Raw genomic sequence first — 23,518 nt, 5'->3', positions numbered from 1 at the left:
ACATCGATCATACATCAATAAGACAAAAAAGAATCTGTCTTTAAAGATCTCTTTGCAATTTAAATAATCACAATCTACCTTCTCTACCTAAATACTTTCTAAATTATCAAAGACCAGTAATTCTTTTAGGGAAATACAACCTGTATTTTGCAGAAGCTATCAGTGATTTCAATGATATCACTGAGGTGCAAGCAGAGGCAGAACAGAGGAAGAAGAAAACAGAACATTTAGATGAAAGTGAAAAATAATCTTCAATCCAGAAATCCACTAGGGTATAGCAGAAAGGATTCCTGGGCAAGAAAGTAGGCAAAGAGTGATCGATGCACAGACACTGGGTTAATGAGAAGAACTTACATTTGTGAGTTAAGTTGGTAGGATGCTCTTGAACCGGCAAACAGGGGACCATGCTGGACATCTATTGACAAATGGAAATGTCTAGCCATAGAAGAGATGGGAACTCAGGACCCCAGCTGATGCTGTTCTGACTCCAGCTAGACAAGGAGCAAGAGTGAAGGAGGTGGAGAAAGTAAGGCACTTATTTGGGAAAATAGGTGAAAAGTAACTCTGGAGAAGAGCTCCAACAGCAAATAAACACAGAAAATGGATTCTCCAAGTACGAGGGGGGAAGGTAAGCTCTTAAAACTCAAGATCCTGACGGGAAAGAAGGGCTTATTCAGCTAAGAACTCTATCCTTCCTCTGTCTGTGTTAGATTTGGCACAGTCTGTAAGACCTTACTTGAACTTTACTACTCCAGAGAACTTGGATAATTTTCTCCTCAGCCATCAGGCCAAATCCGAACCCAATGACTTTGGAAGGCTTCCCACATGAGAGTTTTATATGCGTTGAGAAAGGAGAAGCAGTGTAGCTGTGGCTCTAGGGCAGTGAACCCTGAATTCTTGATCACCCACCCCATCAATAAAATACTATTGAGCACATAATATATGTGTATTTGTTGATTCATAAAGTAAATATGTGCACTACTATGTGTAATACTAACATGTTATACACATATAAAACATATTCCCGAGGCCGGCCCAATGGCATAGCAGTTAAGTTCGCACACTCTGCTTCGGCAGCCTGGGGTTCACAGGTTTGGATCCCAGGTACAGACCTACACACTGTTTATCAAGCCATGCTATGGTAGGCGTCCCACATATAAAATAGAGGAAGACGGGCACAGATGTTAGCTCAGGGCCAATCTTCCTCAGCAAAAAGAGGAGGATTGGCAGTAGATGTTAGCTCTGGGTAACCTTCCTCAAAAAAAAGTTCCCAATAAAAGAAATGCTATAAGGGTATATCAAAACATTTCCTTCCTGCACTCCATATGGGTCGTCTTGTACACCCCATGTTGGACACCTCTACCTTCAATCCTGGTCCTAGAACAGAGATCTTATCTTCAGAAGAGTGATTGTACTATGAAAAAAAGAGGAAAAACTCTTAACCTGTGTTTTCACTACGTGATACCAGTACAGAGCTTTCCCCCAGTTGGGTCCAGGTTGAAAGTGTGTATTGTGTGTTATCTAATAATGCTGCACTGAAGTCTGTTACCCGAGTAACCAGAAGAATCATGTGGAAATGGAGCTCCTTAAGGGGATAACTCGTGGTTTATTTATCTTGTCCTCCTCTAGGGTTAGCAGGGTGCCCTAGGACACTGAAGACATGCTGGGTCCTCAGTGACGCCTGTTGAATTCAAACATAAATGAGTAAACGATTGAACAATCAAATGCATATGTGAAAAACATTTTAAAGCCACAGGAAAAATACAATTAAGGTGTGATTTTCACTACTTAGTAAAAAATCTCCATGGCTGGAAGAACGTCCATCTTCTGACTTGCCTACAATCAGGAACTCCCAGGACCAGAACTCGGTTAAAGTTCTTTCTAGTTTCTCATCAGGAGCTCTTTTTCAAAGGCCTTCGAGGTCTAGGCAGGTACCACAGTTGCGTGAAGACCCAGGAAAGCAACGGGGAGAGGTGGTAGAAACTGGCTAAACGGAGCGTGCATAGGGTCTGATGCGGGTGACTGTTTTTACCTCTGGTAGGCTAAGTGCTTTCTTATCTGTGTGTCTAACGGTTTTTTGATATGTCTCATCAACTACATTGTAAAGCTAAGGAGGCCTGGGAATGTAGCGTGCTTCTTCTTTCTTCTGTCGCCACCACAGTCCGGTGGAAGGAGAACTAGACTTGGAGTCCAAACCTTCTCCCTAACTAGATAACTGGCCTGACACAAAGCACTTAACCTCTCTGATCTCAGTTTTTGATCCAGCCAATGAGAATAGTACTACTTCCCTCAAAGGGATGCTCAGAAGAGCAAGCAAGACTTTTGCAAACTCTGGTACTGCATACAAATGTAATGAATTATTATGGTAATTCAAGCAGAGAATAAATCATTCTTGACATGTGTTGAACTGAATAGAGAGGTGATGTCATTCTTTACATTAGGCACAGAATCAATATGTGCCTCTATTTAAGACTCTTTAAAAATAACATATATAGAGAGACTACATAGAAAAAATTAAAAATAGGGAGAGAGAGAACAAGTTAAGACATTCATCAACACATCACATTGTCATCACAATGAGCTTGGAAATTTTGAACATTTGTGATTTTTTGGTAAATAAACAAGTACTGATTAATACTTTTCCTCTTTAGAGTTTATATATGAATTGTATCTGTGTTTTATTGGGACATATACTACATTGGATCTTAAACACTACAATGGTTATCACTGGAATATTTCTGGGTAGTAGAATTACTCAAATTTTATTTTCTTCTGTGTGATTTTCTCTATTCTCTAAATTTTCTTCAATAAACACATCATAGAACCTTTTTTCTGGTTCTGAAATATTAAAACAGAAAAAAAAATCACCCTGTTTACACCCTTCTGTCTTGGACTAGTGGATGACTTCTGTAAGAAAACTTTTAAATTGTGGTAAGAAATAAGGTAAGGAAAAATTATCAAAATGATGCGATCAATTCATAGGAAATATCTAATTAAATTAAAACCTGATGTAAAAATTATTGATCAAACATCTCCTAGATCTGTAGTTTAAAAAAAATCTGTATAATATGCTATTTTGTGTGAAAATAGGAAAGAATAACAACATACCTTCATATTTGCCTGAATTTGTATAAAGAAAATGTTAGGGGAGGGGAGTGGAGAGGACAGTGAGGGATAGGAACCCAGATGATGCCAAGAAAGAAGCAAGATTATGTGTACCTTTTGTTGTAGTGTTGCAATTTTTAAAGTATGATATGCAAGTAATAACTATTTAAGATACACGTGTAATCAGAGCTGCCGGCCTTTGTTTTGGGGAGTCAGTCCTCACAGTGGGTTTGTTTTAGAGGCTGCCATTGCCCGCAGAGAGATGAATGTGCAGGCCTGTGCGCCCAGGGAAGTGCCAGGCTGGTCCCCAGCTCATTTTCCCTAGCCTGCTGAGTATCGTGCTTGGATTTATCTGCTTCCTGGGGCAGCACAAGGCCCGGGCGGCACACTGCCTGTGCGTTCTGCTCCAACCCACCAGGGCTCTTCGTTGCCAGTTGGCCACACTGAACATAGCTGGTTACATTTCAGGGACTTGCCCTCTCCAAGAACCTTTCCAACTCAGGCTCAGGATAAACTGAAAGAGCCGCATTCCCCTAATAGGCTTGCGTTTGGCTGAGTCTGCGGTATAGCTGGGCTGGAAGAGCCTGCGAGGTACCTGCAGTGAAGCCATGCCCCCCTCCCTGCTTCCTGCTTGGATCTGCAGCAAAGAGAGCCTCAGAAGTCCTCTCTCGACTCTACCCATCTATCCCAACGGGAAAATGCTGGCACAGGGCTCCTTGACCAGCCAGCTGCGAGCCGCTTCTCTGCATACGCCTGACCAGAGTATCAGGTTGCCGAAGTCTGTCAATACAGGTAGTCTGGTCATACAACTTAGCTCTCTATTGCTGCATCTTGTCTTATCAGCAATGTTCTTTGCAGGTCAGGGAAACATTAAGACTTTGTAAGAACTTTGCAAAACTTTGTAAGAATATTAAAATTAGGAACTTCTGTCCATGAAAAGACACTATTGAAAAAACTGCAAGACAAGACAAAGAATGAGAGAAGATATTTGCCACACATACAACCTAAAAAGGATTACCATGTAGAACATAAGCAACTCCTGTAAATCAATAAGAACCAATCAAAAATTAGGCAAACAAGCAATTCATCAAAAGGAAAACTTGAGTGGTCAATAATATATAGAAAGGATCTCGTCTCAGGAAAAGGAAACTAAAACTTCAGTGAAATATTGTTTCAGACCAATTAGATTAGCAAAATTTAAAAAGCCTGACAATACTTCCTACTGGTTAAGATTATAACAATGGGAACACATACACTGTTGGTAGAAGTATAAACTGGTGCGCCCACCTTGGAGAGCAATTTGGAGTTGAAGATATGCACAATCTATATATTAGGATGTAATAGGAAAACAAAAGTCATTCCAAGTATTGAAACGGAAGGAATTTAATCTAAGGAGTTGGTTACCTGGGGATTGAAAGGGTTGAGAAGTCAAAAAGCAGACAGTGAGGCAACAGGGGGCTAGCCATTTCAGGAACCCACTCCCATCCAGCCTAAAGAGACAAAGAGAAGGGCTACAGAAGACCAGGAGTTAGCTTGGGTCTCTGGGCAGGAGCTAGAACCAGCAAGGACTTATGCAATGGGAACTGGAGGTGCAGAAGTGACACTATCTGAGTGAGAGAGAGAGAAGCACTCTGACTTCTCTCCTCTCTCCCCACTCTCCAGCCAGTGCCTCTCATTGGCTAAGGCTAGAAGCAAGGCACGTCACACAGGAATCTGGGAAATGCAACCTACGTGGGTGGAGTCCCCGAGATACAGAGCAGAGCAGGGGACAGGGAATGGATGAGCCAGAGAAAAAAACAAGAACCTTGAACATGAGCAAATGGAGACATGTAATAAATTATATATGCGTTATAGCAGCATTGTTCACAAAAGCAAAACGTGAGAAACAAGTGTCTATAATAGAAGAGATGAACAAATTGCAGTAGCGTCATACAATGGAAAACTCTACAGCAGTGAAAGCAAATGAAATATAGCTACATTTGTTGACATGGATGAATCTCACAAAGCCAAACAAAATAAATTTCAGAATCTTTGATATTTACATAAAGCATAAAAGCATGCAATATGATGATAAGGATGATGATGATTAAGATAGATATGTCGTGAAAGTATAAAGAAACACATCTTTTGGGGGGAAAACGGAGGTAACAGGAAGAGATATACTGAGGGTTTCAAATGTAATAACAACAACAACAGGGGATGATGGATACATGGGGGCAATGTTTATATAAAAAATATTCCATAATACATTAAACACAGGAGCTTGGAGGAGTATGAGTGATATGGGCCTGACTATTGTAAATGGCAGGAAGAGATTCCATTATCTTTGTTTTGGAGGCAGGGCTTGATGCCATTTGGCAAGTGCAGTCTGGCCCGAGACCCCCTTCCAGCTCTCTCTCCCCCCTGCACCCAATGCAATTAGGCAAACAATCAACCTTTGCCCCAACAAGCTCTAGACACACGAGTGTCTAGAGGCCCCTCACGGTGGCATTCCCCTGACAGTGCTGTAGATTCCGTGGGTAGGAGTGAGGCTCCTGATCACAGTCGGCTTTCGTTCTCTCAGGCCTCGAGCAGGCACTGGTTCCATGTCTCACTATGGCATGAAACTCATTTCAGAGCTCTTCGAGGGGTCCCCTTGAACCACTCCCCCATTAGACTCGGGTTAGATGGTAGGTAGCATCCCCAAGGTGTGGCACAGCTCTCCCATCACCATCCCAAAAACCTCTCCTCTCCACTCTATTACTTTTTTTCCTTTGGCTAAAGGATCTAAGCAGGGCCAGCTTCATGGGCATGTGACCTGTGCAGTCACACAGGACCCTGTACTTCAAAAGGCCCTGTGGCTTGGTTTAATGCTCTGCTATTGCTGTCTGGAATTTCTGAATAATTTGGAACAAGAGGCCCTGCATTTTCATCTTGCACTGGGCCCTGGAAATGTGTGGCTTATCCTGGGCCTAAGAGCAGTGGAACAGTTTCTTAGAGACCTCTCCTTGTAAATCTGTGTATCAGATATGGCATTCTGGTAACTACTCTGAAAACTGCTAACTGTCTTGTTGGCCTTAGTCAAATCAGGCAGGAAGAGCCCCATTCTAAGATCCCTTTACATTTATTTACCCGCTTATAATCTGCCTTCCCTCCGCCAAGGCACGAACTATTACACTATTTAGTTGAACACTGTCTCCTTGCATCCTGGCACAAGCGGGCTCACAATGTGTGTTCAATACTCGTTGAATGAACCAACATTTATAAAATCATTAAACGTGTGCTTGTCCCAGAATTGTTTTCTAATAACTGTTTACATGAAACTGTTTACAGATTTATACAGAGGACATATTCTTGAAGAACTTGCATAACTCAATACAGATTTTTCTACAGGAATAAATGTAAAGAAGGGAGAAGCTTCCTCAAAATCTACAACTCTTGTATATTTTTGCTTTAATGTTGCTTTTTATTTTCTCAAAATTATCACTGACATTTTATGGAGTGCTCACTCTAAAATGTACCACGGGAGTTGTGTGGCCTTCTTCATGACACTGAAATACATCTAAAGTTCATTCTGAAATGCCTAACTTTCAGCACTAGCACTGTCGTGCCCACTTGATGAGCGCTCAGATGAGACGGCTTCAGAATGTAAAAATCTTTCAAATTATAAGAGAGAATGTTAGGGGCCGGCCCGTGGCCGAGTGGTTAAGTTCGCGTGCTCTGCTTTGGCGGCCCAGGGTTTCGCCGGTTCGGATCCTGGGCACAGACATGGCACCTCTCATCAGGCCATGCTGAGGTGGCGTCCCAAAAGCCACAACTAGAAGGACCCACAACTAAAAATACACAACTGTGCGCCGGGGGGATTTGGGGAGATAAAATAAAAAGAGAGAGAGAGAATGTTAAAGTAAGCACAGCGTCATCACCACAGGCACTTGCAGGAGTTTGATTCAGGGAACCCACAGCCTGGCTCACGTAGCGCTGACAAACAGTGCAGGTATTTCTGTTCTACCAGCCAAAGGGCCATGAGGCAATAGCGTGAACCAGTCTGATAGCTCACTCAGCTTGCCAACCTTAAAACGAATTTTCAAAAATTGGGAGTCTTTGCATTATTTCAAATTCTACACGAGACATTACTTAGAAACTTTATATTATTTGACTTTTGCATAATTAAACTCACACAAACGCAACCACACCGCATGTCACCAGGTTACCTGGGTTTAAAAGTGCCCATAGACATACTACTTTAAACTGAATACAATAGGTAGTGGATGATAAATTGCTAAGCAGCAACAGCTTTGGGCGGCACCAGATGACCTGAAGCGGTTTTGGCAGCAAAATCGAATGCAAGGAATAATTCTTTAAATCCATTTGCTCCACATGGCAAACGATGGAGGAAGTGAAATATCTGACTAATACTTAATATTTAAATCCTAGACAAAACATTTCAGCGTTAATAGGGATGTGCTTTATTTACTCTGATCCAAGTCAAAGGTAGCTGGATAATTAGTTTTCTTTAAACATTCAGCTTTGCTGACATCTCATTTTCCAAAAGCAGCTGTTAGCCAAATATAGTATTGTTTATTCACTCCCCGGAAGGCTGCTTTTAAAAAGCGCTGCTTCTGGTAAAAATGTTGCATCACATAATTGGAGATAACAGGAAAAGTAGGAGTTGCTGTTTGTATTTAAATAAACATCTGCTCAAAAGCCCAGTTTTCTATTTGTGAATAATTCTTTTATTCTTTGCCATTAGGCACACTGAATTATTGTTTATTCCCTGCTTTTTGGTCATACTAGGAAATATTCCAAAGATGGTAACACATGAGATATTTCTCTTGAAAAATGATAAAAGAGAGGAATTTGAGCTCTTTGCCTTTTTCCTTTTATTATACATGTTAGCTATTCCGGTGCCAGACACCTTATGAATATGTAATGTTAACTATCACTATGTTTACTATCTGATACTTAATTAAATTGCAGGTGGATACAGTTTGTTTCCTGTTTCCTTTAGAGTGTGGCTATTTAAAAATACCTGTAGCATTTGAGTTAAATCCCAGATAACCCTCTGAAGAGAATTAGATAATGAAAATCGCTGCTGTTCTCATGGATATACTCCATATCTCTCATTTACCATGTGCATGGCTTGCATGTGCTACTTGCATTGTTGGCTATTTCAATTTAATTCCTAGGAACTGAAAATGTATGCAACTTTCTCTGATCTGACTTCTTTTCTCCTCACTGATGCCTTGAGTTCTCGCCTGCCTGAATATTTTATCCTTAAAGTACGTAATTTCTTTCTTGACTACACTATTGATGCTTAACTTCACTATCAGAGCCAATCTGAAACAGAGCAGCAATCTCTTTAACCTGGAAGTCAGAAAACCTAGGTTCTATTTCTCACTCTTGCTGAAATCTGCAGGCTCCTCCTTGGGAAAATAAGGATTGAATTGAATGATGTCTAAGATCCCATTCAATTCTAAAACTTTATAATTTCACTAACTAGGAAATGAGATTTATTGCCAAAGGTGGGTAAGTCACAGAGCGAACGCTGAAATCCAGGGTGGGGGTGCGATGCTTGCTCTTTAGGGTTATTCCAGCTGCTATGACCTGGTAGTGAGGGTAATTAAGAGATCCCGATGTATAAATAACATTCCATTGTTCATCCAGTTCATGGGGCTTCAGACTCATATTAACCAAATATTTTTTGTGCTTACCAGGAAAACTGCAATCTTACGTTCTGAGCCATCTTCCATTAGTGATTGTGCCTGAGAAATATTTCAAACAAGAAGCCAAAGAGCATTTCTAAAACTATGGTCAAATCCTAGCAGGAAGATTTAAGATGGAGCAAATGCTCTGCTTCCCATTTGGATCCTTGAAGCAGTAACACACTTCATGAAGAAGACATTTCTATTTTCTTGCACATAAATATGTGTGTCGTGATATCGGAACCACTGAGACAAATGGCTTTGTTCAGTTGGGAAATGCATCTTTCCTCTCTGTATTATAAAGAATGTGTTATGGTATAATTATTCTTTTGGTTTCATAGTTCAGGGCATTTTTATAGTATAGGAAGCTTCTATCTATTCAAATAGCATGTGCCACTTAATTACTATAAAGCTCTTTACAAGTGTAAAGAACTACTAATACTCGTTAGGAAATAAATTCTCCAAATACATTCTGCTTTTGTTATTGCATTATTTCCTTAACGGAGCAGTATAGCATGGTTTTGAAGTTCTGTCTGACAGGAAGGAATGACTGCCTGTAGAAAAGTATATTTTACAGATTTCTACTCCTGACTGGTAAAGAGTAGGTACCCACATATAAACATTCCTCACAATTCTGTAGGTTCTTTGAAAATCAGTCAACAGGCATACATTTATATCACTACCATTTTACACAACCAACACTAGAAACTGCAGTGAAAACAATGATTATGAGCAATAAAGAGCTTTTAAAGAGGGAAGATGCTTAATTATACAAGAATTTATAACTGCAAGGGTGCTTAAATTGAGTTCCTTTAAAATTATTTATCCAATTGTTATCTTGGTATTGACAGCTCTATTAGTCAGGACTCTGAGCTTTAAACAACAGAACTTCAACCCAAACTAGATTAAGCAAAACAACACAGCTCCTACACTTACAAAGGGTACTGGGGAAGCTCACCAATTTTAAGGCAGCACTGCAGGAACCAGGGCCTCAGGACCGGAAAACCGGAACAAGGGACATCAAGTACCCAGGGATCTTTAGTCATCACTTTCTTAACTCAGCTAAGAGTGGGGAAGATGCCTCAGGCTTCCAGTCATGTCATCACAGTTTAGCAATATTAGCAGAAAGAAGACTTCATTCTCTCAAGGTTTCCATAGCAAAAATGATCCTAATGGGTCTTCTTTAGGTCATCTGCATACCCCTTGGACCTCTTATGCTGCTGGGTTGTGGTATATTGTGACTCAACTAATCTGGGTCATCCTTATGAACAAGGAGTGGAGAGCCAGAATTAAGAACCCCAATAGGACCACATGCAGTAGTGGAGTTCCCCAAACAAAAGGGGCTATTGCTAGCTAAAATGGGATAGGAAAATGGACTGGACTGAAAACCGTATGTTACTTTGATGACCTTGGTCCTTTCCACCTCGAGGTAGAGGTTTCCGCCAATGTGTCAGGAGCTTCAGTGCTGAGGGTCCTGCAGGTCTGTGGTGTTGGTTTTGACAAGCCTGAAGCTTGGTGCTCCTTGGCATTGGGCTGTGTCGGCTTCAGCGTCTGCCTGTCTGCTTCAGTTCTTTCCTCTTAAGCTTTTGAAACTAAATCTATGTTCTCTTTATAAATTTCTCTTGAGAACCAACACAATGCCATGGAAAGAGAACAGTTTGAAGTCAAAAAGCTCAGGTCCTTGCTCTGGCAATTATGCTTGCGACCTTCGGCAAGTTACTTAAACTCTCTGAATTTTAGTTTCATCATCTGTAAGACGAAGATGCCCCTTCCCTTACATGGTTACTTAAAACAGAGGAAATGTATGTAAAGCATAGTGGCTGCTCACAGTAGAGTCATGTATTACTGAATTACCTTTGGGCAACCTTAAAGGACTGGAATAGTGTCTTATGCTCAAGGTACCAGACCAAGGGCTGTGAGGATAGAAGAACAAGACATGGCCCCTGCCCCCATTGGACTTACAATTTAATAAGGGAGAAAATGAAAGTGCGATAAGAGATAAGATCAGGAAAAAGTGCTGAGAGTTCAAAGAACAAAATTACCATGTGTCAGGAACTTGGCCTACACCCTCCATCTAGTGCTGCCATTTACTGGATTTAAACACTAATTACTGTGGCAGGAAAATAGTTCTAACTGCCCAAGTTTTGTAATGTATTGAAAAAAGGACATTTAGGGTATCCTGGCAGATAGGACATGTCCTATATATATGCAGGACGCCTGGCAACCCTATCTCCATCCCTCACAACAATCCTACAATGCTATTTATATATCATTTACATAAATAATAAATCCTATTTATTATCTCCATCATACAACTGAGGAAACAGAGATGCTAAGCGTCTTGTTCAAGGCTATAGACAAAAATGGCAGAACTCTAATCTCTCAAACCCTATTCTCTCTGCCTCTAAAGCCTAGAATATCGTCACATTGTACCATGCACTCTTCCCAGCAATGACAATGGCAGACTTAGGCTGGAATTCCAGTTCAACCTCTAACTGTACACCTGACTTTAGGTCAGCTTCTCCTTCTGCACCTCTGCAAACCCAGCAAGTAGACAAAATAACCGAGCTTCTGTTCAGTTCTCTAGAATTCCGACGACTACTAGTGTAGTGATTCTCAGAGGGTGGTCCCTGGACCACCAGCATCATCACCTGGGAACTTGTAAAGAAAGCACATTCATGGCCACACAGAACCTACTGCTGTTGTGATACCTGTTTTCTTCCTCAACAACCAAGTCTGTGACTCTCAGTGCAGGTCTTTTGAAGCTTTTAAGGTGTCTCAGAAACTTGATTATTTATACTATGGCATGGCACTGAAAATGTCTACACTTACTTCCAAATACTTCATTAAACTTCACTCCTTCCTCCAAACTGACTAAAGTAACAATCTGTCAATACCATCGCTACCCCACCTTTGCCTTCTCCTAGCTGCCACTTTGAAGTCAGAAATACCTCCCACTCTCCAGGGTCTTTCACGTCCTCTCTCTCCATCCTTCACTTTCCCTTTAGTCACTCAATACTCTATCCATCTTGTCCCCCACCTAAACAATGGCCACTACTCTTCACTCCACAGTCCACAACATCACTAATTATCTCTGCTCTGTCCACAACGCAAAGTGATCCTATGGTCCCGAGGAACCTGACTTCCATTTGAATATGACAACTATTTAAACAGGGATGGGACTTAAGTGAACTTATTATGAACTACAGTTTGCTCAAGGCACTAATGGAAAAAAGTTTGTTCCATCCAATACAGCTTTCAACGTTTCTACACTTCAAAAACTATTTTACTAATTAAAAATTACATTAGTCTGTGAATCCAAGTCCCCAAACGACCTTTTATTGGGCTATTTTATTAACTCAACTCTAAAATACTATCATTTTTTAAAACATTTAATTCATATATGCCATATCTACATACAAATTAGTAAGATTGTATTGTACATTACATATTAACTTCTCTGCATCACTACTTCTTACGTATTTAAACTTGAAAAAATAAAGAAACCCTCCTCTAAAGACTAGGGGCAGTGTTAAGAAAAAGCAATTGTCACAGTCCTATGCTCAAGAATATGAATGCCTTATATTGGTGATGAAATACACAGCCCTCTCCCCTCACTACAGTGCAGATTGGAACAGAAATGGAACAAGTTAAAGGTATTGCATGATGCCATCAAGTTTTAAGACAACTAAAACTAAATATAGGTCCAAAAGTTGTGAAACACATCACCAACAGGTGATAAGTGGTTGCATCAGAATCAGCCTGGGAAACTTGTGAAAAAGTCATTTCCTGGGATACATTTCCCAATTTTCAATTTCAGAATTTTCAGGGTAAGACCAGAGTTAGTCTGAGGTATTTCAAGCACACAGCAGATTTAAGAACTGCTGGCCCAGAGACAAGCTCCATTTTAAAGTCAACCAGAAGCACATAGCACAAGCCAATTTAAAAATGTGCCTGAGACGAGGACTCAGTTCGGTAGCTTTCACCCAGTCACTGAAGCTGACATAAACACTTTACATAGGACCACACAAACACGTGGAGCGGGACGAAAAGTAGAGGTCACTCATTATAGCGACTGATGACTGTTCTACCAGCTCGTTTCCCTAGTCCACCAAGTAGGTTCTAAATTGATGAATTATTGATTTTCCAAACAATTAGTCTCCATGGAGCCATAGCAGTGAAGCGGTATACTGCTTCTACCAAGTCCACAATGCCCCAAACATTTGTAACACCCAAGTATCTATATATTATCGAAACAAAAGTATCAAGAAGTAATTATACAAGATACACTGAGTTTCCATTCTACATGGGGAAGGGGGTGAGGGGGTTGGTGACTAATGCTGATCCTGAACCACTAAAGGGCTGCAACCCACAATTTGAAAAGGGATCTAATTCAACCCTTCAGAGGTAATAAAACACAAGTCTGTAGATGTGCCATTTCACCATCTCAATTAAATCTTTCGTGTGACCTTTCATTTACCAAATTCCCACAATGAAACCTTAATAACTTTCCACAATATGACCCCACATGACTTCCATCTCCAAGCTCTCCATTATCTTGCTGAAGGCAGGCGTCGAACAAAGGACCTAGAAAAAGGCCACCAAATCTCTCATCTTACAAGTCCTATTGCCACAGACAGTGACCTATACTTTCTCCTATAGACTGCAAAAATTCCAAGACAACATAGATTAGGTAGATCACCCATTATATATCCAATCAATTGGGTATAGGGATCAATAACACAGGAATGCCCATTCTAGTCATAGGTAATCAGGAGGAAAAATAGAGGGTCAAACAACGGATAAAGGTACATTAAAAATGATAAAACTATTTTATAGACATTTCTCTTGACCATAACGAATAATTTAAATTAGATTGCTTATAAGTAAGAATCATAAATGAGCAGCATTAATTAAACAATTCCCGAAGCTAGTGATTTTAGCTAAATACTTAGACATTAAAATCGTCTAAGAAGGCTGCTAATAAACACTATGTCAAAATTTGCAAGTAGATTATTTAAGTCAGGCTTGAAAGCCAACATAAGCAACTCCTTTGCCTCTAACCAAGGCATAAGAATTCACTTAGAGAAACAGTTTTTGTAATCTACCTAAAAATAGGATAGTTCATAAATTTTCTAAACTGTTCTCCCCTGCTGTGGACAGCCCTTGATCTTTGACTGTAAAACTTAGCAAACTTTGGCACACTCTAATGTTAGTTTTATAAGTTACTGAAAACCTCTATAAATTTAGTATCATTTCCCAAATTTAGAGAGTTTCCTCATTCTGAATGCTTAAACATTTAGGTCACAAATTGAAATGCCAATAGAAAAATAATATTTAGGCAGGCTGTATAGTTACCATACGGCAAGAAACTGACAAGAAAATTGAAACATTTAGAGCATAAAAATACTTCAAAGTATGATGAACTATGAACATAGCACAATTTCCCAAATTTTAGTAGTTCCAATACAGGAAAACTGGACTGCAGAAAGGTGTGAGATAACTTAAGCTAACGCAAATTTTTTGCAATTCCTGACATCAATACTAGATTTATAGTTTTATTATAGTAACAAATAGTTGTTACAGTGAGATCTACAAACATATACAGAATTATTATATTTAAATTCATATAGAACAATATTTACATTTTTAAGTTACACTTTTGAAAACAGAAGATGAAGTACAGCTTAAGCTTTACAACAAAGAAAAGAAAAACACAAGACAAAAATGAACAGCGTTAACAGTAAAAATATAACTATCTGTTCTTGATACAACATGTGGAAACTGTTAGAAGCCTACATCTTCTTAATCTGATTGTCCAAATCATTAAAATATGGATGATTCAGTGCCATTTTGCCAGAAATTCGTTTGGCAGGATCATAGACTAACATTTTCTGTAGAGGGAAAAAAGATAGAAAGAAAAGTTTTTACTTATTTAAGAAACGAACCATTAAAAATAATACGCAAAAAGCCTTAAAACTTTTCTACCAATACGCCATAGGTAATTTTTATTTATTTATTTATTGCTGAGGAAGATCCACCCTGAGCTAACATCTGTGCCAATCTTGTATTTTGTATGTAGTCACCGTCACAGCATGGCTGCTGCTGAGTGGTGTGGGCCACACCCACGAATCTAACCCAGACCGCCAAAGTGGGGCACTCTGAACTAAACACTAGGCCATGGGGCAGGCCCCCATAAGGTAATAATTTTAATGAAAAACTACTAAATGAACATTTCCATTAGTCCAATACCAAACCACATCAATGTCTCACCTTCCACACTTCACGCTCTAGCTCCAGAAGAACCTGTTCCTTCAATCACAGATACCTTGATAACCTCTTTCTGCTATAAACTATGGCTTAAGACACAAGTATTCAGAGATAGCTTTAAAAACCAAGACATAAATTTAAGAAAGATATCTGGTTAACTATATTTACTTCGAGACTTAAATGGCCATCTGAGTTATTTACATTCTTGAAATGGTGGCAATTAACTACGGTGGTTTCTAACGTAGCTTCCAGCAAGTTCCAAATAAAAACAAAACTGGCGCATAACGTGTTATAAACATAGTTAAAATGAGTCACTATATGCACTATGGTCAGACGATCTAGTATTAAAGCTAACTTACACGTCACCAGAAAAAGCTGAATAAAGTTTAACATTGATCTTAATGTTAATTAAAATTAATATTTAATATTAATCTTAAAACCAAATCAATAAGCAGACTAGAGATACTTCATTACCTAGTTACCGTCCAAACACTTATCACGTATCCAGCACCATATTCAGTGCTTTGCGTATTATCATGCTACTTCGTCCTCACAACAAAAGGTCGGCATTAGTCCCACTTTACGAAAGAGGATGTTGACCCTCAAAGAGGTTAAGTAACTTGCCCGAGTTCACAGAGCTAAGGAGTGACAAAGCTGAAATTTGAAACCAAGTCTGATTTATGATTTATAGCAGTTGTTCTCAACTGGGTGAGACTTTGCCCCTCAGGGGACATTTGGCAACATCTGGAGACATTTTGGGTTGTCACAACCGGGAAGGTTGTGCTCCTGGCATCTGTAGGGCAGAGCAGTGGGATGCTGTTAAATACCTTACAAGGTACAGGACAGCCCCCAGCAACAAAGAACGATCTAGTCCAGGAAGTATCCAACACTGGCTGGACTAAGGCACCATGATTTACATACAGTATTAGAGATTTTTGTTTTGTTAACTGAAGAGAAATTCTTTGTGTTCAAGAATTACAAGTTAAAAAGACAGACTGGGCTCAGAATACAGAAGGCCTTTCCTTTAAGCCAAATCAACAATATTGATGTATAAAATATCTTAATGGCCGGTAAAGGACTTTGGACTCCCCAGTAAGCAACTGGGAAATCTGAACTGAATTTGGTGGCATGTTTTATAAATTGCGAAAAAGGCCTAAAGATCAATTAGAGATGTATATGATGATATAGCAGATTTTTTTTGTTTAGTTATCTGTAAAAATGTTATTTTTTTCTTAATCACACTACCTGAGATTCATAAAAATTAGTGCCTTCTGAAAGCTCCATATTTAAATACTATTTTAAAGCAAGTTTCCCGAAGCAGGCCTAGAAATTTAATTTTTATCATGACAAATATTTTTGGCTTGTTTTTAAAGAAAACAATTGTTAGCTGGAGATGGCACCGTAATACAGAGGGAAAATGTTTTAAACCTATGTTAGTCCTCCTCCTAACTTCTGACGAGGAAGCAAAGCAGGAAGTGAGAAATGGGAGTTCACACAGCGAAAGGATTTTAACTAACACTATCAAGCAATAAGGAAATCACCTAGGTTTAGGATAAAGTAAGAAGTAGTAAATACCAAGACAAAAAAACTGGAAAGGAAGGCTACTAGAAATCAGCCAAGTAAAAACAATAAAGGTGGGGGCCGGCCCTCTGGCCAGTGGTTAAGTTCGCGTGCTCTGCTCCGGCGGCCCAGGGTTTCACCAGTTGGGATCCTGGGCGCAGACATGGCACCGCTCATCAGGCCATGCTGAGGTGGCATCCCACACAGCACAACTAAAAGGACCCACAACTATATACAACTATGTAGTGGGGGGGCTTTGGGGAGAAAAAGGAAAAGTCAAATCTTTAAAAAAAAACAAAGCTGTATTAACCCTGGCCTCTCCTTCAGAGTATCTACAGCTACCAATCAGATTGAAAAACAAACAAAAAACCAACTAATGCTAACTCTTCTACTCAAAACCACTAGTGTTTCTTGGTATCTAAAATAGAGCTAGTAACACGATAAACATAGAAGACATGATAATTATGTGCCGAGCTCAGTATGCTGGTTTTCTTCCTATTTCCCAGGTAAAAGAAAGGATTGAGTACATTAAGAATTATCAAAATGTTAAAGTCAATATAAACAGCACTCCTTACCGAGAGCAGATCCAAACCATTTTCATCCAAGTTTTTGACATGGGATGCGAGGCTTCCTGGTTTCCACTTGGGAAACGTATTCTTATAGTCCTGCAAAGATTCCACTTCTGGCCACACTTCATTATTGGGGGTGCCCAAAGCTCTAAAAAGTCACAGCAAAACAAAAATTATTAAAGCATAAATACAATCTTGTTAAATACATGTTGCCTTTATTATTATTTAGCTTAAAAGTTCTTAATAGCTTAAGCATAAAATAAAAATACCTGAAAATTCTGAAGAGTTGATCGATTTCTGAGTCTCCATGGAAAAGTGGTTTCTTAGTTGCTAATTCTGCAAATATGGTACCTATACTCCAAATGTCAACCGGAGTCGAGTAGCGAGCCGACCCCAGCAATACTTCTGGAGATCTATACCAGAGTGTTACTACCTGTTACAAAGCAAATTTTTACACTGAATAAATGCGGTGCATTAAATTACCTAAAAGTAAACATTTATATTTCACTAGGACTGTCCGTTAGAAGGCTGCATGATTGCCTCTGATAATATTGTTTAAAAGTCAATTAACTATACATGAAATACTATATGGAAGATAAATATTTCACTTCTAAGTTCAATTCATTGGAGTGGGGGACCAGATATGCAAAAGCATACCAAGCCTTTCCTTGCTTTTCAAATAATTAAAGTGCAAGGATCAAAATAGTAAAGATAGTCTTCACTTTTCCAAAAGAAAAAAAAAGTCCATTCATAATGGATTTTGGGGTGACACTGTACAAAGTACACGGACTGCTTCCATGCTAAAAACATGAATGATCAACACTTTATCAGTGGTCAAGAACTAATCTATTTTAATACATATAATTTACCACAATGGCAAAAATATCACCTCTAACTTGTTAATGAGGTCAATAGTGTTTAAGCCAATAGGAACCAAATAATCTTTATTTACACAGCCATGGGGAAAATGATAAAAAGCCAAGACATCTAACCAGATGAGACCTGTTATAAGTTTTGATCTGGAGATGGTCTTTGGGCTCAAGGGTAGACAACTCCACAGAAGACACTGTTTTCCAATAATCCTTTACTATACAATTCAACATTCTCTTTCCCTCTAGAAATAAGAAATGAAATGCCAAGTCATCGATGTAACAGATAAAACTTGATTATATTTAGTAGCTTCTAAATATATCTGAAACAGTCCCCACTAAGAAACAGAACTTGTCTTATAGCCAATTTGATTGTGTATCAGAGAATCCAATCAGGAGACAGAAACCATATAGTGATGTGAAGGGGGAAAGTCTACTATAAAGGATTTTAAACTGTAACAGGAGACTGGAAAAATGAGAGACTGACTAGTAAGAAATAACTAGATACTATACCAAGAAAAATCCCTTCCTCCTGCAATGCCTCCCCAGCACCCTCTACTGACAAAGCTTAACATCACACCAGCTGACAAAGGAAAAATATTTAAAGATTCCAGTTACATTTTCACACAGCATGCAATGAAGGGTGAGTTTGAAGGTGAGAGGCACAAAGTATAGATCTTTTTTATTAAGTATTTGTTTCTAGACTTAAGGAACAAATATAGAAAACAATCCAGCAATCTCACATACTTAAAAGCACCAAAAAACACTATTCTACATACCTCATGTGTATATACTCTAATAGGTATTCCAAAAGCTCTGGCAAGGCCAAAATCAGCCAGTTTAATTGTTCCTTTGTCATCAATCAATAGATTCTGAGGTTTTAAGTCTCTGTGTAGAACTCTTCTAGAGTGACAAAACACAATCCCTTGTAGGATTTGGTACAAATAACTCTGGGAGAAAGAAATATAAGTTAGAAAGTTAACCATACCAAATAATAATTTTTAAGTACTCTTCGTGGGTTTGTTCCAAAGATGTAGGTAATTATAATGCAGAAAAATAATTTAACTACCAAAAAAGCTTTCAGGCTATTTGAGAATAACAAGAAGCATTTGGAGGTAGAAAGCCCATTAATATACAATAACATGTTTGTATACCTAAGACAAAGATCTTATGAACACATCTATATCCATATGAACTCATTTTAGTCTTCTTTTACTTATTTTTGGTCCCTAATTCTTAAGTCATAAGTTAGTTTTCTGTATAGAAAGTTTCTTAAACTTTTGTTCAATATACTTATAGCAACTCTAACAGATTTCAAAAGAAATGACAAAGAGGATATTATGATTATATATTTAGATAGATACAATTATCATAAAGTGTTGTTCAGTAGTTCAGAGAAAAGTGTCTCACATTTGTTGCCAAGACAATGTAACTGACATTTGAAGCAACATGGATATTACAGAAATATAAAGTATATATAGTAACAGTATTGACTTATAAAGTTCAATATTATAAAATAATACATAAAATCAACTGGTTGGGGGCTGGCTCCATGGCCGAGTGGTTAAGTTCGCGTGCTCCGCTGCGGCGGCCCAGGGTTCGGATCCTGGGCGCGGACATGGCACCGCTCGTCAGGCCACATTGAGGCGGCGTCCCACAACAACCCACAACTAGAAGGACCTGCAACTAAGACATACAACTGTGTATGGGGGGGGGGGGGGGCGGGGTTGGGGAGATGAAGCAGAAAAAAAAAAAAGGAAGATTGACAACAATTGTTAGCCCACGTGCCAATCTTTAAAAAAAAAAAAATCAACTGGTTGGAAATGACTAGCCATCTGGAAAAAAATTAAGAACCCCAGTTCTTACACCAAAATAAACCTTTGCTCCATGCAGAATTTAAGACAAACAACGCGGGGGGGGGGGGGGGGGGGGCGCCAGCGGACAGTAAACTACTAGAAAAATATTGTCGTGTGTTGTTCTAATATATATATATGATCTTTGAAGACATAAGAAGACACAAATAAGACATAAAAGCTAAAAGTGTAAAAGTCATATACAAGATTGTTAAATACATTAAAAAAATCATTCATGGTATACACCATCAACAAGTCAAAAGAGAAAGAATAATGAATATTATCAATAAGTTACCAGTAAGAGAATATTAGAAATCAGTGGGAAAAAAGACAACATTCTAACAGAAATATCAGTGAAGAATATGTTTAGGCTGTTTAGAAATGGCTAAAAATGAAAACATGTTCAATAAAATGCAAAATGATAATAATGCGTCTTTTCCACCTCCATGTTAAATTATGTTAATTAAATCATTATTATATTAAATTATGTTAATATTAAGGACTGATAAAACCAAGTTTTGGCAGTGATGTACTAAAATTAACTGCTGCATACCACAATGTTTAAGAGTAAATTGCTACAATTTTTCAGAGCACAACTGGCACTATCTATCAATATTGTAAACGTAAATCAACATCTTTAACCTATCAATTCCAGCTGTAAGAATTTATCCTATAAGGGACCTTGAGGGTATTATGCTAAGCAAAATAAGTTTAGGGAGAAAGTCAAATACCATATGATCTCACTCACAAATGGGAGATAAAAACAACAAACACATCGAGACAGAGATTGGATTAGTGGTTACCAGAGGGGAAGGGAGAAGGGAGGAGGGTGAAAGGGGTGATTAGGCTCACATGTGTGGTGATGGATGGTAGTCTTTGGGTGGTGAACATAATGTAATCCATACAGAAATCTAAATATAATGATGTATACCCAAAATTTCAATGTTATAAACCAACGTTACCACAATAAAATAAATAAATTGAAATGAAATGAAATAAAAACTTATCCTATAAAGTTGCATATGAAGATAAATACATATAAGGATAGTCACTGCAGCATTGTTCATAAGAGCATGAATCAGCAAGCTGAAAAACAACTTCAATGTCCATCAGTATGAAACTGGTTTAAACAATTACATCAAAAATTTAGAGGGGCTGGCCCTGTGGCCTAATGGTTAAGTTTGGTGCACTCTGCCTTGGCGGCCTGGGTTTGGTTCCCAGGTGCAGACCTACACTTGTCCACAGCCATGCTGTGGCAGCAACCCACATACAAAACAGAGGAAGACTGGCACAGATGTTAGGTCAGGGACAATCTTCCTCATTCCTCACAGCAAAAAAGAAGAAAAAAATTTAGAGACAAGCAGACCCATATGTCAAATAATGTTTTACCCAAAAAAGGGAAAAATAACACACATATATATTATATATGTCATATTATGTACATAAATAATCCCATTTTTGTAAAGCAGTCTATGTGTATACACATACAACATTGACATATAAGTATAAGCATCTCTAAGATTACTAATGAAACTAACAACAGCTACCTCTGAGGAGTGGTTTGGTAGAGTTGGTGTAAGGATAAGACACTTTTACTTTATATACTTCAGCACTTTTTAAAAAATTATACATTTATAATTTAACTGAGGTATAACAAACGCCTACAATAAATTAACTAAAATAGATTCAAAACCAGAATAAAATAAAACCACTTGCTACTACCACCCTGCCCCAGGCTTTCGTTACTGTTTCACACATCTGCCTGCCAATAAAGACCAGAATACCCTACTTTCCAACAATATTAATGCATACTAACTACTTTCACGTTATCTCAGGCACAACTCTTCACTTTACAACTAGAAGTGTTATCTAGCCATAAAATGGGTAACTGTTAACAATCTCATCGATAGACTATGTGAGAGGAAAATGAAACATTCTTTTCTTCCTCATTCTACTTTCTAATACTTTTTCCAAGCATATTCCCAGAAAAGATAGGGACTTCTATAGAGTAGACCCTTTACATTCACAGTGGATAAATACTAATAAAGTTACGTAAGTGTCTTACCTTAACAAGTGAAGAATCCATGAACTGCCCAGGAGGAATAGAATCCAGGTATTTCTTGAGATCCATGGAAAGGAACTCAAAGATGAGATATAACCTGGAATCCTGCATAAGCACATCTTGAAGACTGAAGAATAAAAGAATTATATGAAAAAGAAAAATCTAACAAACGCTTTTGACCTCTCACAAATAAAACTACTCCCATAAATTTCACAGTGGCTATCACAGTGGGGCTGTAAGAAATTTTCTGATAACAAATACATACTGTTTTGGGAAAAAACAGATGATAGCTTCCCTAGTAGTGAAAATCCTAGTACTAAACTAGAATTTGAGAAAGGAATCTCAGGGCAGCAAATGAAAATTAAGTCATATTATACAGAAGGTGCTAACTGTCAAACCACTTGTATTCCAAAAGAGCATTTCTAGATTGACTGCTTGTTGCACAGATCTTGTCTTGCCATGGAGGTAAATTATAGAAATAAATTTTAAAGTAGTATCTGATCTTAACAGTTGCTATCTCCAGCCTCAGAAAAATACAATTAAATCCTAACTTGAAATGTTAGGAAAATAACCCCCCAAAACATCAGTCCAAACACTTAAAAAGAAAGACAAGACTTTTTCATCTACCCTAGCTACCTGTCTTAGGACTGATTAAGGAGTCTTTAAGGACCAGAGCTCCCAGAGTCGGAGGTGACAAAGCTCTGTGAAAAGGTCCTCCTTTTCTCCCTTGGCCAGTTTGCCTTGATTTTCCAACCCCTAATCATAATCACCAAGATCCTCTACCTGTTCCTGCTTTAACAGCCTACTTTTCCTATGCCCAGCATTATCAATTAACAAAAACAGTAGAACTGTATTCGGCTCAGGAAAGTTAGACCAGAAATTAACCAAATGTAAAAATTTCCACATTGAAATTCACATGTGAAATAGTATGAGGAAAAATGGTCATACCTGACTATATTTGGATGACGCAGTTCTTTTAATAAAGAAATTTCCCGAATTGCAGTACTAGGAACCCCTTCCTCTTCACTTTCTAGTCTGATTTTCTTCATGGCTACCACTTGACCTGTAGTTTTGTGTCTACCCTTATACACAACTCCATAGGTACCTGAAATAGACAAAGTAAATGTCTGCCATGTGACACCCTCCACAAACTAAAACAAGATTTAAAAAAATGACTGAATCCCATAAAGTGTCACATGATAGAAACGTCTGCTGTGGCCAGATAGGAAGTATCTCACTTGTATTTACTACATCATCACTTCCACAAAGACATTGAGCGTAGCTACAACCTATTGAGTCTGTAGTTTAGAAATAAAATTTATGTAGTCATCACAGGTTTCCCCAACACTTAAATTACCACTAATTTCCCAGCACATTTTTTAAAGACAATGGATCCTTTGCAAATTGGAATTTATCTCCTCTCAAATATCCTACCCAATAATAAGGCAGGCATAAAGTACAGTGAAAAGATTTGGGCTCAGGAAACATTACTAAAAGGTGTCACTGTGACACCTTCAGAAAATTTTTTATAAGAATGTTTTATGGCATT

General features: G+C 38.5%; 1 protein-coding gene across 4 annotated transcripts in view; it reads right to left on the bottom strand.

Moving 5' to 3' along the window:
• Positions 1-14,331: 14,331 nt before the first annotated feature.
• CDK1 (cyclin dependent kinase 1) overlaps positions 14,332-23,518 on the bottom strand; it is a 62,692-nt gene continuing 53,505 nt past the window's right edge. For all 4 annotated transcript variants that reach the window (XM_070563312.1, XM_070563323.1, XM_008532701.2 and 1 more), the window contains 6 exons: positions 22,918-23,074; positions 21,973-22,096; positions 18,834-19,004; positions 17,455-17,618; positions 17,192-17,333; positions 14,332-14,680 (listed from right to left, as the gene is read on the bottom strand). In XM_070563312.1, coding sequence (XP_070419413.1) covers positions 14,582-14,680; positions 17,192-17,333; positions 17,455-17,618; positions 18,834-19,004; positions 21,973-22,096; positions 22,918-23,074 — 857 coding nt within the window. In that variant the 3' untranslated portion in view covers positions 14,332-14,581. The remainder of the gene's footprint in view (positions 14,681-17,191; positions 17,334-17,454; positions 17,619-18,833; positions 19,005-21,972; positions 22,097-22,917; positions 23,075-23,518) is intronic.

Source organism: Equus przewalskii, chromosome 1 (genome assembly GCF_037783145.1).
Source record: "Equus przewalskii isolate Varuska chromosome 1, EquPr2, whole genome shotgun sequence".
Taxonomy (NCBI): Eukaryota; Metazoa; Chordata; class Mammalia; order Perissodactyla; family Equidae; genus Equus; species Equus przewalskii.
This window is presented reverse-complemented; position numbering and strand designations above follow the sequence as displayed.